At 30.1% G+C, this 15,360-nt stretch overlaps 4 protein-coding genes across 4 annotated transcripts; 2 read left to right on the top strand and 2 right to left on the bottom strand.

Annotated features, from left to right (window-relative positions):
- Positions 1-610: 610 nt before the first annotated feature.
- LOC131844256 (polymerase delta-interacting protein 2) lies at positions 611-6,441 on the bottom strand. Its single transcript, XM_059193093.1, has 6 exons — positions 6,274-6,441; positions 5,927-6,206; positions 3,814-3,991; positions 3,146-3,309; positions 2,611-2,816; positions 611-2,128 (listed from the first exon to the last, which is right to left on the bottom strand). The coding sequence occupies exons 1-6, from the start codon at positions 6,360-6,362 to the stop codon at positions 2,011-2,013; spliced, it is 1,035 nt and encodes a 344-aa protein (XP_059049076.1). The 5' UTR covers positions 6,363-6,441; the 3' UTR covers positions 611-2,010.
- Positions 6,442-6,899: 458 nt separating this feature from the next.
- On the top strand, positions 6,900-9,737 carry LOC131844246 (short-chain specific acyl-CoA dehydrogenase, mitochondrial). Its single transcript, XM_059193082.1, has 4 exons — positions 6,900-7,282; positions 7,759-8,174; positions 8,533-8,775; positions 9,439-9,737. Exons 1-4 carry the CDS (start codon positions 6,964-6,966, stop codon positions 9,583-9,585), a joined length of 1,125 nt encoding a protein of 374 aa, XP_059049065.1. The 5' UTR covers positions 6,900-6,963; the 3' UTR covers positions 9,586-9,737.
- A 562-nt stretch (positions 9,738-10,299) lies between these two features.
- Positions 10,300-12,335, bottom strand: LOC131844266 (actin-related protein 2/3 complex subunit 3). The gene is made up of 5 exons (XM_059193105.1): positions 12,057-12,335; positions 11,785-11,961; positions 11,322-11,517; positions 10,699-10,760; positions 10,300-10,620 (listed from the first exon to the last, which is right to left on the bottom strand). Exons 1-5 carry the CDS (start codon positions 12,060-12,062, stop codon positions 10,525-10,527), a joined length of 537 nt encoding a protein of 178 aa, XP_059049088.1. The 5' UTR covers positions 12,063-12,335; the 3' UTR covers positions 10,300-10,524.
- Positions 12,336-12,680: 345 nt separating this feature from the next.
- On the top strand, positions 12,681-15,308 carry LOC131848119 (coiled-coil domain-containing protein 86). Its single transcript, XM_059197880.1, has 2 exons — positions 12,681-13,066; positions 13,179-15,308. Exons 1-2 carry the CDS (start codon positions 12,885-12,887, stop codon positions 13,480-13,482), a joined length of 486 nt encoding a protein of 161 aa, XP_059053863.1. The 5' UTR covers positions 12,681-12,884; the 3' UTR covers positions 13,483-15,308.
- The last annotated feature ends 52 nt before the right edge of the window (positions 15,309-15,360 follow it).

The raw sequence follows: 15,360 nt of genomic DNA on the forward strand, positions 1-15,360 counted from the left end.
GAAAATTACATTAATATATGAGCTGGGCTCACTACTTAGGTGACAGGCATAATATAAATAATTATGTAAATATTAATTTTGTTTCCATTTAGCATTGCTTATTTTATGATATGAATACAGTTGTATAGCAAATATTAGGCAGATCAAACCTCATTATATTAAGCAATAAATTAAACTGTAACTAATTAATTAAAATTGAATAATCGAAGTACCGTGTCGTTTTTATACCATAATAGTGGCATACCATACTTAAAATAAGAATTATAATTATATCGCCTTGTAAAGTCCAGGTGTGGTGTTGCCACTCTTCAGAGCTAGTCGTTATACATCCGGAGTTACAGCACCACACAGAATTGACGTTGCGTATTTCATAAGGTGTAACTTTTCAATTTTTAACTTTTCGTATAGCTTATAGAAACTTCCATACTAGTTTCAAATTTAGACTCTGGGTCTTATATGTAATTATATTATTAATAATTCTGTATTGTAACGAATTAAAAGCTATAATTTTAATTTTGTACTTATGTACAGACGCCATAATAGATGCAATAGCGTATTGTACAGTTTCGCTCGCATCTACAAATCTCAATGAGAAAATCGCAATCCCCAATATTAAACCTCTTTATTTTTCATTTAAGAATTGTTAATAACATCGTTACATAATTACACCCCTAATTTTATCTGTCTGTATCTATCTATATTCATATACTGTGGAACTACCAAGCAATACAAGGAATGTACCGCACACCATATAGTATTTTAAATATAATTAAATCATGTAAATCATAATTTCATACAATTTTATTATAAAGAGCTTTTTATAAAACGTGTAACCAGCCTTATAAAGTTTTATAGCAATAAACGGTAAAGGTTAACTCTATTATTGAGTAAAGAGAATGAGAGTTGTAGTACGACTAACCTATTAATGTAACTAAAACAATGTACAAATTTATATTTATTGTACAGCTTTATTTGAGTCATTTTGAGTGTATAGTATAGTATAAGGCGTAGGGAAAAGGATCTAGAAGTGTGAAGTTCAACAATGGAACTAACAATTTTCCTCAAGGAACAAAACTGCTAAGGTAAACAGGCATGGCGTTAGACAATAATAATTTTCAGTATATTAATTAATATAGCACAGATATTAAGGAACATATTTAAATTATATTTACAATTTTTCACTTGTATTTTGTACATGCTCATGAAACTTGTATGAGGAAGGTTGTTCATTTTCGTTATTATGCCTGGTTTGTGGTCCTTTATGTTGCACATTGTGTACAATAATAGAGTAGATAGACATTTTAATTCTGTAATTAAAATCCCGTTGAGAAAAATATTTATTTTTTATTTTATTTTTTATATTATTATGTACCTAAAGCTCCAAACAAGAGCTTATGAAATATTAAAAATATTACTTTCAGTTCAGCCCCCCTCACCCTCTTCTCTGAAAGGATCTCATCATCCGCCTGTGCTAACGGTTTACATTGGCGGGGCACCAATGGTGAAACATAAGATGAACACTGTCACGAAGAATTTTTAACGATGGTTTCCAGAGGGAACCGCGTGGAGGTCTACCCGGCCATACATTCCCTAAGTTGAAAACACAGCTTTATGGAAATGTGGACTCAAATAAAAGCATTGAAAATTAACAGAATACTGTAATTTATTACAGATCTAGGATAATAAAATATTGACTAAGGAATTTGTCAAAACAAACAATGGATGCAATGAATATACCTAACAGGATCTCCACCCACTCCGAACACAATAAATAATAATTATAATAACAGCATCAAATATTTCTTTTCCATGAGAAAAAATATTTTGCTAAAAATAATGACTGAATGAACATCACAAATAAAACAATATTCATCACATCCTAACAAACTGACGTGATCTTAGGTTTCAGACGTCATGATATCGTTATTGTAGAACTATTGATTTTGGCATCAACATCGGGTCTCATAGTCTTAACTGCAACAGCCATGGTCGAAGGACGGACAGGTGACATCATGGGGCCGGCGTCGGTGCCACTGGAGCGCCCTCGTCCGGTTTACTTTCTAACGAGAACGGTGGTATGCGGCAGTCGAATGTGTACCCATCTTCACGTTCCATTCGGAATGTGCCCCTGAAATAAAGTTCATAGGAATATTGTCTTCTGCGTATAGTGACGGAATAACAGTATATATCCTTTTCGTCACTGGGAATTGGTAAGATGCTATTACGGAAACAAATTATATACAATATACATATATATTTCTTGCCCTAAAGTGCATGGGAAAGAACACGGAATAAAATCCTATAATACACAATAATTGATGACCTCGGTGGTTAAGCACACCGCCTTACTACCAATGGTCGCGGGATTGATTCTTCGCACGGTACAATTATTTGCATTAGTGAGTACAATTGTTCGTGTTTCTCTGGTTTTTCTATGTATATCATGCATGTATTTACAAAAAATATGTATATATCTATGTATTTGTATAAGCAGTGGAGTAAAATAAAACTTCTACTAGCAAACCTCATAATTGTGTCTTCATTAATATATAGAAAAACACAAAACTTAATCCCCAATCTATCCACACTTATGTAAAGGTCTATGCGTACCACATATGGCCGCTGGGCGCCTGCAGGCTGACGTGGCTGCTATACTGGAAGGCAGGCGAGTGTCGTGCCAGTACTGGCTCCTGCCCGACCACACCGCGACCGCGCACAGTCTCCAACGTGCCGCTCAGAGAGAAGATGCGCCAGTGACGCTCTCGCAGCTGCACCGCCTGGGGTCCCAGGTTCTCCAGACGAATGCAATACCGCCACTAAAATATCATTAGCACAGTTTTCAAAGTGTCCAGTAGTGATTAATTATCCAAGTTTATGGAGGCAGCAGCGCAAATTTATCTGCGTATGAACATCTATATAGGGATTATCTATAAATTTAAAATTTGTACATCTTCAAATTTAATATAAAGATATAACAGTTTCCAAATTAGATTTGTTTAAAAAATATTAATAAAATGCAAGTTTAAAAAGGATACGAAATTTATAACTCCTCCCATCGATTGTCACACTACGTCACACTTCGTCGATACATCTCTCACAGATGTATCGAAAATAGTTCTTATACAGACGTATTAAGATTTCTCACCCAATAGACTGCTGAGTTCTGTGATTCGCGGCTGCCCATATAGAAAGGTATAACGGTGACGCGCACGCCCTCTGTAGTCTCGCGGTGGACATCGCTCAGCTCTAGCCACGGGTGGTTTTTCTTCTGCCACGCTCGTAATGTCTCTTGGGCTATGAATGGTGGGTCTGAACATCAAGAGATATTCCATATTAAGTACATAATTTCATAAAAGATGTATACATATTCTACATTTAATAATAATAACCGTAGACAATTCACTCAGTGCCATCTTAGTACATATAACACAAACTTATATCCCTCTTATATTAATAAATACTTAATTGAATATGTATATATAAATATTTTCCTATATGTGAATAGGACGTATAAGGAAGGTTTCAAGGAAAAATGAATTTAGAAATGTGGATATAGATAATTTTATAAAAATATCCTTGAATTTTTACCCTGATACCTGATACCTGTTACCAAAGTAACCCCTTGTGTTATTTCTTATTAATTTAAAATGGCGTATTTTTATTTAATTAATTAATAAAAATAATAGACGCCTCGTATTTATTTTTCTTATGTTCTTATCGCCGATAGATAGCGTCTACAAATTTACATATAGAAGACTACTAAGATAACTACTTAGTTAATAAAAGTGATTAAATATTACTACAACTATTAACCTTTGTCTGGATTATTCATAAGAAACTTATCGAACAGCTCATGTTGCAATGGTACTCGTTCCACTGAAGTATACGGTATTATGTCATCATGTGCTACATAGTCCAGCCCAGGAATAGCATATAAACTCCGACTTGACTCTTGATTGCCAAGAAATGTGACCGCTTCTGTCTGCGCCCGCTGAAATAAGTTACATTTCAAAACTGTATTTTACAATAAGACATAGCATTTTGTAGCATCTACTATAAATATAACCCTTATTAATATTATAAACGCGAATGTTTGTAAATATGGATGGATGTTTGTTACTCTTTCATGCAAAAACTATGGAACGGATTTTGATGACATTTTACAGTGATATATGTAGCTTATACATCAGAATAACATATAGGCTATAAATTTCATGTGGGTGTAACCGCAGACACAGCTAGTTTATGATAAAATTACTATGATAATTACATATATATGTTTCTATGTTAATTACATTGTGTTAAATAGTTACATATCATACAGCATAATCTAGTCCCAATCTGATCAGATCTTGTACTGTGGGTACTATACAAATGTCAGACATACCCTGAAAACTGTTACTTTTTTGTAAAAATATACATAATTTATGGTATATAAATAAAACACAGACTAATACAAACAAACATAAGCATGAATTCAAATGTTTGTATTCCCCAGTAAATGTTTGTATTATTTATAACTACTACAATTGATTGATCCAATATTGGAACAACAATATTATTTATTAAATTCATTATATTTCATCATAATTAAGTCCTTATACATTTTTCAAAGTAAATTTAATATCTTTATCCTTATTATTATTGTATAAAACCGTGGGACTATAATAGTGGTAACAGGTAACATAATCTAAATTATTTTATTACATAATTCACTGTACTACATGTTGCATTACTAGCCTTATGATCAAGCGTTGCATGTTTTTAAATAAGTATTTGCATGCTACAAATATTTCACTAATATGAACTAACTTAGTATTTTTTAGTATTTAATTCAGTGTAAACATCATGCACTTGTATGATTAATGTAATGCAAAATGTGATATGAATAGGCCTAAGCAACATAACTGATTAGAAACCAAACATTGTCAACATTAATTTATTAATACATAAAACACAACACAGAATGTTTAAGCTGGTTGTATGTATACCTTTTTCTTCCACTCAGGTCTCATGTCGATGTTTGTTTGCACAGTCAAAAATATATCACTCACATTTAATATTTATGATCCATATATATATATATATAAAAAAAACTATAAAATATAATTTATTTTCACATTCTATTGAATTTAAAAATCAAATATATATTTATTATAAGCCACTCATGCAATGATATCCTATAGTACAAAATAAACAACAGTGAAATTCAATATAATTATCTTACATACATATATAATCAAATTAAATCTGCCATTCAAATGCGTTTGAGGGTACACCTCTTAAAATCATATAATTATACTTTAAACAACAGTCTACAGTACAAACTTAAGCTAGAGTCAATACATAAATAACACCGGAGCTATGGTTAATAAAAAAAGTTAACTAATGACATTTACATGGAATAATATGAAATTATTATAATACAGCTCAGATACTAATCACATAAAACATTTAAAAGCAATAAAATATATAAAATAACATTGAGGTTTAGGGGAACTTGTATTCCCCATAATATCACACTTAAATTAAAGATAACTCTATAGCACTTGATACTGATTGAAAGAGGTTAATATTTTATCACTAAAAATAAAATATTATCATTTGTTATCATTGGACATTTAATCACAACTATGTATAAAATAAAATTAAGCTGTAAGCAGAACAAATTACATTTATTTTAGAAATGTTGTTAAGAAATAACTGAACCAGTCCCTATTAAAATTGTAATAAATAAATTTAAATCTACAATAAATCTTTGCTAAATGTGACATTGCAGTGAATGCACTATAATCATGTTTGACACTAATGGATAAATTCACTTGAGTAAAAACCAAAACATAATAAGGTCAATAAATTTGCAACTATCATAAATAGCCTTTTAAATATGTATCAATAAATTAGAGTTAATAATATAAATACTCACTATGTAAGGTGCATCTCTTGTGTCTATCAGAACCTGATAAAAAGTATGAGTTCTGCCCTTAACTTCTTTCCCCACATTCGTTAGAGTATCTCCTGAAGTCTCTGTGGTACTTGATGTCTCAGTATTTTCCTTCTTGCTTGTCGCATCTCTATCGTATACACGAGCAAGCCAGGGAAACAGTATAACTCCTCTATACCCAAACACTTTATGTAAAATTAGTTGCCCAGTATCATATTTACCAGATGTTTTTGGTGATTCTAGTTTTCCCACTTCAGCTAATCTGTAAATCGAATAATTTGTAATTGTAGGTTATGTAAGTTACATGTAATTTCAAAATTTAAACATACCTTGTGTAATTTGCTACATTGGTTAATAATATCCTAGAAGCTGAAAATCTTATGGGATTCGTGGGCACCAATCTCAACAATATCTCCATTTTATCATTGTTATTTGCAATTTTTTTGTGCTATATACCAAATTGTTTTTGTTTGACAAATGACAATTTTGACAATAGAATTTGACATATATATTTCAATAGTATTCAACCAATTTCAAATCTATTATTAGTATTAGTATTTTAATGATATTTACCTATTTAAAAAAGACAATTAATTAACTTTCATATATGTTTCTTTAATTAAAGTAGTAACTTCTTTGTTCTACAAGTCCAACTTTATAAAAGCAAATTATTTAAATCTTTAGAAAAAATTGAATCGGAACATTTTGACATTATCATAATCTGTGAACGAAACAACAGTTCAAAGTCCTTCAAATCAACAAATAAAAAAAGTTCTTACAATTCTAAATAATTTTAAATTTTTACTTTGCTTTTTTTTTGTTTTATTCTTATTTAATTTTAGTTACAAAATGCTAAGTGTTTTATCGAAAACAGTTCAAATATATGGTAGTTTTCAAATATTATTGTCGTAAAATAAATTTTATATGCTCTATAATTTAAACAACCTTCTGTTCTAGGTACTGCTGGCCGCCAATGTAGAAGCATAGCATCACTCTCAGCTTTACCAGATACCTATCAAATGTTGTATAAAACTTGCCGAGACTTTGCTGAGGGTGAATTGAAGCCCAATGCCGCAAAATATGACCGGGAGCACATATACCCTGGTGATGCTATTAAAAAGATGGGTGAACTAGGACTTATGGCAATAGCTACACCAGAGGAACTGGGCGGCGCTGGACTGGACTACCTAGCATATTCTATAGCATTAGAGGAGATCTCTCGAGGGTGTGCTTCTGCTGGAGTCATAATGTCAGTGAACAATTCTCTTTACCTTGGCCCATTATTGGGTTGGGCGACAGAAAAACAGAAAAAAGAATTTGTCACACCTTTCTGTACTGGTCAGTTAATTTCCATTAACTATAATACATAAAAAAAAATAAAGACTCATTACATAAGCACAGGAAATTATAGACTGTATGTTATGATTCTGAATTTAGAATATCTATTCACATTTGTAAAATAATTATTGTTGATATAAGTGAGAACTCTTGCATTTTTACATGATTTATTATGATTAGCAGGTATGCCTAAGACTATTATTTTTGTTTTCATTACTAAGTCATTAGCAAAAGTATAAAATTAAAATACTGAAATTAGATTTAACACTGATACGGGAATTAAAAAACCACCCAGTAATTACACATGGTGGTAGTAATACTACCATGGTGGTAATTACATAAATGAAAAATTTATTGAAAGTTTAACTGTGTGTTTATATTATTATTAAATTTCAATAATTATTTATGTATTGTAAGCACAATATTTCTGATAAGTAAAATACAATGAATTACATATCATATACTTATAATTGTAGGTGACACAATTGGTTGCTTTGCTCTATCGGAACCTGGCAATGGATCAGATGCGGGTGCTGCATCTACAACTGCAAAAGATGCTGGGGACAAATGGATTTTAAATGGCACAAAATGTTGGATTACTAATGGCTTTGAGAGTAAAGCAGCTGTCGTTTTTGCTACTACTGATAAGAGTTTAAAACATAAAGGAATCTCTGCATTTATAGTGCCAAAGCCAATTAAGGGCCTTGAGTTAGGGAAGAAGGAAGACAAATTAGGCATTAGAGGATCATCAACATGTTCCCTGATGTATGAAGACTGTGAGATTCCAAAAGAGAATATTTTAGGACAACCAGGTTTGGGTTTCAAGATAGCTATGATGACATTAGATGCTGGTAGGATTGGTATTGCTTCACAGGCGTTAGGCATTGCTCAGGTAATTTTGATATCTCAAGTATATTCTCATCTCTGAAACATGTATTTCAATGTATTATATAAGTAAAAGCTATTGTACAATATAACAAGTAGTTATTCCAGAGGTTTGTAGTTTGCACAGATAATATAAGGATTAAATTGACAATTAATTGCTTTGTAAAATTATGTAGATTATGTAGGTAGATAAATTAGAACATACTGTTAAATTAGGCTCCCAGGATCTTGTTATTTGGGCTTTTTTCTTGCCATTATATATGTTTTCTTTATTTATTTTGTCTCAATTTATCATTTACAAGCATATAAACAATTTTTCAATGTATAGACAGAGTAATTTTATACTCTCTAATATTTTTCCACAGGCTTCTTTGGATGTGGCTGCAGAGTATGCCTCAAAAAGGACAGCCTTCGGAAAGCCCATTATGAAGTTGCAATCTATACAAAACAAACTGGCTGACATGGCCCTTCAGTTGGAGTCCGCACGGCTACTTACGTGGCGCGCTGCCTGGCTCAAAGACAATAAGAAACCATACACTAAAGAAGCTGCAATGGCCAAGTTAGCAGCATCTGAGGCAGCTACATTTTTGTCCCACCAATGCATACAGGTATAATTTTTTTTTAGTTCAACAAAAGTAGATAAGATGTTATGTTATTATTGCTGTTGTAATTCTAAGGTATGGGAGAGAAGAAAATGTTAATGGGCACCACTATTAACGAGTCCCCTTGCTTGAAGTGTAATATGTCAGTATGATCTCCATGCAGTCACTCCTGGAAATTACTGTTAATTCCTTATTAATTCAGTTGGACTTCATGCTCATCCTACTACTAATAGGTTGTTGCAAAAATAATTATCCATAGAAAAATTATATTTCATCAGATTGGAATTACCAGTGTGCCATTATAGATAAACTATTTTCTTTAACCTGGACAATTCACATCGCTATCTAGTCCCAAGATAAGCAGAGTTTGTGTTATGGGTACTAGACAAGTAATAGAAACAATTATATACATTTTTTATTGTATGTCAATATATATATTATATTCATAGAAAACAGACCAATAAAAATTATACTTATATGAACATAAATGTTGAAGTAAGGCGGTGTCTTAAATAGCTAGAGCACAGACTGTCAATTAGCAGAGTTATATAATTCACCTGACTGCAATTTATTTGCTTTTTTATGCCATTATCACTATAATAGGATTATTAAAAGCGTCACAAATTAATTCTTTGTTATCATTATTTAGAAAATAAACTTTGATTGCAGATTCTTGGAGGCATGGGTTATGTCTCTGATATGCCAGCAGAACGACACTATCGAGATGCTAGAATAACTGAAATATATGAAGGAACTTCAGAAATTCAAAGACTAGTCATCGCTGGACAAATCATAAAGGAATATGGATTTAACTAATCTAGGAAAACATATTTTACTAATATGCAATTAAGAAATAGATGAAGATGTTTCGAATGATGTACCACAAATATTACTATCATCATTATTATCATGACAACCCATTATCATCCCAAACAGGAATGGATCTTACATATCTAGTTTTTCTTCTAATATATTATGACATCCTAGGGTTAAAAACAAGTTGCAATATGACTCATTAAATTATTACTTCATCCCCATCTGCCTATTAATAAATAATAGTCAGAGACCACTATTTTATATATAAATATATTCGTTTCTCCAAGCGGGGATGAAGTTTGTGTGATTTTAGGAACTGTTTCGATTTTATATAAATAAAATATATATTGTTTGGAAAGTCAGCAAATAATATATGGTTCCTATGCTAATAATATCGGCGGTAACTTAAATTTAGTTTTATTAAATGTATACTATTTTTTCAGATATTAAATAGGTTCGTACATATATTGCTCAAAATAATATATTTCATTCAACTTTTATTAAATAGTAGAATTTAAGTACATGTGAATATATTTTCGGTCTGTTCTTTTTAAACTCATTAAGACTGTTTAAATTAGTATTATGTATTATTAGGAGTAATATTTATTACATCGAAATCATAAACATGAATATACTTCCTATGTGATGTATGTCTAAGCAATAAAACTAATTAAAACTTATTCGTTTTTTATTTAATATATATATTATAAAACTAAGGAAAAGATGTGAAATAAGTGAGGACGGTTATAAACCATTGGGTAGTGTTGACTAATATTTATGTATATTATTTCCTCACAATGTGGTCAATTAAAGTATTCAAATGTTTTATACATTAAAAGGTTTAATTATAAATTCAAGTAACTTGTAAATAAGCGCAAATAAATACATTTAATAGACAATAATATGTATTCTAAACATTAAATTTCAGCTAATTTGTTTTTACTGACCAGGTCCAGATAGTGATTTATCCATAAATTTCCTTTTGGCAAAACAGAGCCACCATTTACTTGGTTTACCATCTTCTGTAGCAAACACCTGGAATAATCATAAAGACAGTATATGGATTATACATATAACTGATCAAAATACATAGCGAAAATATTATGTACACACCTTCTCACAGACCCTCGTTCCAGTCTCATGCCTCAGCTGTTGGAGGTATTGCCTCATTAAATCTGAAAATATAAAGTTATTCGTGAAATAACTAGTAACTATATTTTCAAAATAACAATTCTTACAACACAGTATTATTCATATTCCTATTGTAACCAAAAAAAATTTCTCGAAATATAGCAGTATGTAGTACTTTTTTAAGTAAGTTTAATTTTCAAGCGTAGTGCTTGAAAATTAAACTTGTATTGTAATTTTAAATCCATTTCGCTTGGGCATAACAACTGTCCTGCGATATCAATATACCCATATAACAAAGTATCTGAAGATTAATTTAGCTGTTTATAAGTGACTATGGAACAAGATCATTATAAGCTTCCATATGTATAATATTACTTACTAGTTTATACCCTCAACTTTGGCCTTTTAGAGATTACAGGTAACCTATGCCCCAATTCTGTTCTTTTTAGCATATTTCATTTATGTCTGTTCAGCCATTCAGTTGAGAAAAGGTAATAAACATCTATTCGCTTTCTAATTTATAATAGTGGTATAGAGACTAATAATATATCAATTATAATTATTTCTACTAAACAATATAAAGAACAAAAATTATTCAAACATACCAGCCTCCTGTGGGCTTGTTGGTTTGGCATAAACAGAGTTCAAGGGAAAGCCTGCTTCCCCAGGAATGTCAAACTTAGAAATAGCAAGCATGTACATCTCTTGCTGGCCTTGACTCTTATTTGAACACTTTTGCAGCTTCTTCAAGCATTCCGAAACATACAATGTCAAGTATATTAAAACACGGTCCGCATCTGACTGAAAAAGTTATTAAAAATATATAAAAAGCTCAAAAAAAGCAACTAACAATAATATTATACACAGAAAATAATTGTCATGATTTAATGGTCATTAAAATATCACAGCCTAATTAATAGTGTCCAGTTTATTATGTAGAATCAATATTTTAGTACTGGGGTATGTCTATATTTATAGATTCCACATTTTGCACTATAAATACTAGTTTACCCCCATTTATCTTAAACTATTTTTGTTCATCACTAATATCTACAGAGTTACACTAACCTTTATCTCATAGAATCTGAAGAAAACATTTGCCTTAAAGTAATTCAGGGCTTCGTCGACAATATCAAGTTCCAACTTAGCATTTGTCGGTGCCGGGCCTCTGAACGTAGTTCTTACTGGTAACAATGCCAAGTTACCAATTGATTGGGTGTAGTCTGATAACGTCGAATGATACGCCTATGGAAAACATCTGACTCATTAGATACTTAAGTTCAGGAATACATAAATGGAATAAGAACAAAATGTAATCTAATATAAATTAGCAATTTTACCGGCATTTCTTTATTTTCTTTGAAGACTCCTGTATACGGAATAATTTAGAAATCCGTCAAATAGGCATTCAGCTTCCCCCACAAAGCAAACGTTAGTTTGGCTATTGTTGATAATAAACTGTGCAAGGAATATTGAGTAATAAAAATATTGCTGTATTATCAGTTTAACAGTCTTTACACTTAATTTGTGAAATAGTACAAGAAAATAATAATAATAATAACAATTATTTCTGTAAAAAGGTATCGTCGAAATTAAATACAATGAATCATTTGACATTGACATTTAGTAAAACAAACTACTATGGAATTGACGTCAATAACATTCGAATCTATCAAAGTACATCAATAAACAGAATTTCATTCATTTACATTAATTTGACTCCTTTCTGTAACATACACTTCTTTAAACCATAATGACATTAAAAAAGTATATAGTGTATATTTTCGATTTTTTTTCTTTTAAATACAATATCTGCCAAAGCAATATTTTCTTCAAGCCATAGTAATTTCGTTCCTATTAAATGTAAATATTTTACAACGATAATATCGATATAGCAATATTGATTACATCGATATTAACTTTGTAATCTGTGGAATTATGAATGAGTCAATCGCAGACTATATAATCTGTAATACATGTTCCACTGTGCTTCAATTTTATAACCTATAATTTAATAATTTAATGTTTTTATTTTTCCAAATCTTTTCCGATTAGTATCAGTTAATCGAAAAGTTTAGTAGGTAATTATTGAGTATAAGTAATAAATTTACCAATTCTAATTATAAATAAAGTAATCTTTAATAAACCTGTTTAAAATTGATTTAAATATGAGTGATGGAACCAACGAAAAAGTCCTTGCCATTCTTGAAAACATAAAAAAGGATCAGAATATTCAAGAAGAAAATGTGACTAATAATTCAATGTCTGCAAATAATAGTAATAGTGATAAAAATAAACCAATTGCCGGCAAACCAAAATCAGGAAGATTTTGGAAATCAAAAAAAAATAAGTATGTATAAATTTATAAATTTTTACATTCAATAAAATTAATAAGAGATTGGGTTACTTTATATTAACTAAATGAAAATATTTTCATTATTTTTTAATGTACTTGATTATAGATTTTCGACTATAAACAAAACAAAAGGACTAAAACAAGATTTCCAAAAGAAAACGGCTCTACGTTTAGAACTGAAACGCACAAAAGAACTATCAAAACAGGTCTTGGAGGAATTAAAACAGAAAGAAGTTAATCGTAAAGAGCGGAGACGAGAAAACATAAAACGTTCAGAAGAGAATAAACGGAAAGCAGAAGTGGTACAAGTAATAACAAACACAGCCAAGTTAAAAAGAATGAAGAAGAAACAGTTACGTTTCATTCAAAAGAGAGATACTAATACTGACATTGAATCCAAGAATAAATAACATTCTTATATTTTTATCTTGGTCTTATGGTCTTTTCATTTCTTAAAATTTCAGTTTATAGGAATATAAGATACAGATTAAAATCTTTAGTCATTCAAAACTTTACCTTTAATAAAAACATTGTTACAGCTTATAGGTAATAATATGCATTGCATTATGAGCCCTATTATTCTTAATAGACAGGTTATAATTGGATATGTCAATGTAATTTCATTTCATGGGTCATAAAATTTAGGAGGATATGAGATTGTTAAATAATTTAATTAGAAATTAACAGTTCATCATGATTATAAAATGAAACCATTTAATAGAATCATCTAATATTTTTATTCAGTATTGCCAGTTATACATCCACAGATACATATAAAAATATTAAATGTGTTTTCCCAGTTTTATGGATAGGTAATGAGTTGTGTGATAATATTTACATACTCTTGGAAATGGGTGATGCAAATCAATTAACATCAAACTTATTCTATTATATTATACTCTTTATGTACACCAATGAAAATGCCTGCATGTGACCAATGAATTTATATATATAAATATGAGTATCTAAAAATACATCAAAACTATTTTATTAAAGTTTCAGAAACAGAAATTATGTAAATAACAAATTCTGGTATAAAAATTTAGTTTTAAAATTATAACTAATAAAATATGTAATCAGATTATAGTATATGACTGTTACCCTTAGTTACTTTCCAATAGAAGCCTCAATAAAATAATATCACTTGTCAACATAAATACTGCTCATATTATTTGATGTATTCATAATTTTCACATAATAAACTTATAATTAACAATTACATAATACAAAATAATGATCTATAATTTAATTTAAATGTAAATAAAAAAGTTATAAAAAATTAAATCACACGTCCAAGTATACCTATCTCTTAGATGTAGTGTCTTAACATGTTTCATTAAATTCAATCAAATAATTTACAACAACAATACAGTTGTTATAATAATAACAACAATAGTTAGTAGCTTATTCTAATTATTTTAGACTAACACTTTGTCTATAATACTCCATTTAACATACTTATAGAAAAATCTTCATTGAAAACATCAGTCTAAGGCAGTGACAACAAATGACCATATTGAACAAAATTGTCATGGTTTAGAAAACATATTATAAACATAGTGTGAAGCAAAACATAGACATCACATCAACAAATTCTATATGTCATATTTAAAACAATCTTCTTTAGAAATACAAAATCTAAAAGAAAGATTCAAATTCATCTTAACTTTTAACAAAATTTGAGACTCATAGAAAGATCTTAAACCTACACATCATATTCGAATTGTTATTTTGTTCATAAGAGAAATAAAATAGACCTTAATGTATGTAATCAAAAGTTTTTTTTATCAGCACAATAGCACCTCCCACAAGTCTGGCAATATTACCAGGATAATTCATAATACCTTATAAAATTTGGGAGGGATAAAATCTTCGCATTTAAACTGCTGACATCCACTTTTCTGACACTGAGTGAAAACATTCAACAGTTTTATGGTATGTACTTCATATTTGTCACCATACTGTTTTCTTTAAAGTTGTTTTCGATTAGAATACTTAGGGTCAACATGATAAATGACATTTTGGTCTATAATGAAAGTAGGCAGATATCTTGATTTGTTCATGTTAATGACCAAAACAATATAATTACTATTGAGTACTTGTGAAATATATATCATTGTCATGGAATAATTTATTACAAGACTCCTGTGCTCCGGTCCTGATACTGAAGCGTAATATATTTGTTATGTAGAGGTTTCTTAGTTACCCTGTGCTGTAACTTTCCAAATTATAATAATCCGTAGTAACGAAATGAAAGCGTATCCACTAACCTAAACATACATCAGTAT

This window comes from Achroia grisella, unplaced genomic scaffold, assembly GCF_030625045.1.
Source record: "Achroia grisella isolate CSIRO2021 unplaced genomic scaffold, CSIRO_AGI_Agris_v1 utg109, whole genome shotgun sequence".
In the NCBI taxonomy this organism is placed as follows: Eukaryota; Metazoa; Arthropoda; class Insecta; order Lepidoptera; family Pyralidae; genus Achroia; species Achroia grisella.

Excerpts from the sequence above, each read along its gene's own strand:
- LOC131844256 (XM_059193093.1), bottom strand. The coding sequence starts at position 6,362 with ATGGAGATATTGTTGAGATTGGTGCCCACGAATCCCATAAGATTTTCA. Across the intron at positions 3,992-5,926 it reads CAAGAGATGCACCTTACATA|CGGGCGCAGACAGAAGCGGT; the intron begins GTGAGTATTTAT and ends AACTTATTTCAG. Across the intron at positions 3,310-3,813 it reads TATGAATAATCCAGACAAAG|ACCCACCATTCATAGCCCAA; the intron begins GTTAATAGTTGT and ends CTTGATGTTCAG.
- LOC131844246 (XM_059193082.1), top strand. The coding sequence starts at position 6,964 with ATGTTGTATAAAACTTGCCGAGACTTTGCTGAGGGTGAATTGAAGCCC. Across the intron at positions 7,283-7,758 it reads TGTCACACCTTTCTGTACTG|GTGACACAATTGGTTGCTTT; the intron begins GTCAGTTAATTT and ends TTATAATTGTAG. Across the intron at positions 8,175-8,532 it reads AGGCGTTAGGCATTGCTCAG|GCTTCTTTGGATGTGGCTGC; the intron begins GTAATTTTGATA and ends ATTTTTCCACAG.
- LOC131844266 (XM_059193105.1), bottom strand. Across the intron at positions 10,761-11,321 it reads AACAAGCCCACAGGAGGCTG|ATTTAATGAGGCAATACCTC; the intron begins GTATGTTTGAAT and ends TTATATTTTCAG. Across the intron at positions 10,621-10,698 it reads GAACGAGGGTCTGTGAGAAG|GTGTTTGCTACAGAAGATGG; the intron begins GTGTGTACATAA and ends TGATTATTCCAG.
- LOC131848119 (XM_059197880.1), top strand. The coding sequence starts at position 12,885 with ATGAGTGATGGAACCAACGAAAAAGTCCTTGCCATTCTTGAAAACATA. Across the intron at positions 13,067-13,178 it reads TGGAAATCAAAAAAAAATAA|ATTTTCGACTATAAACAAAA; the intron begins GTATGTATAAAT and ends ACTTGATTATAG.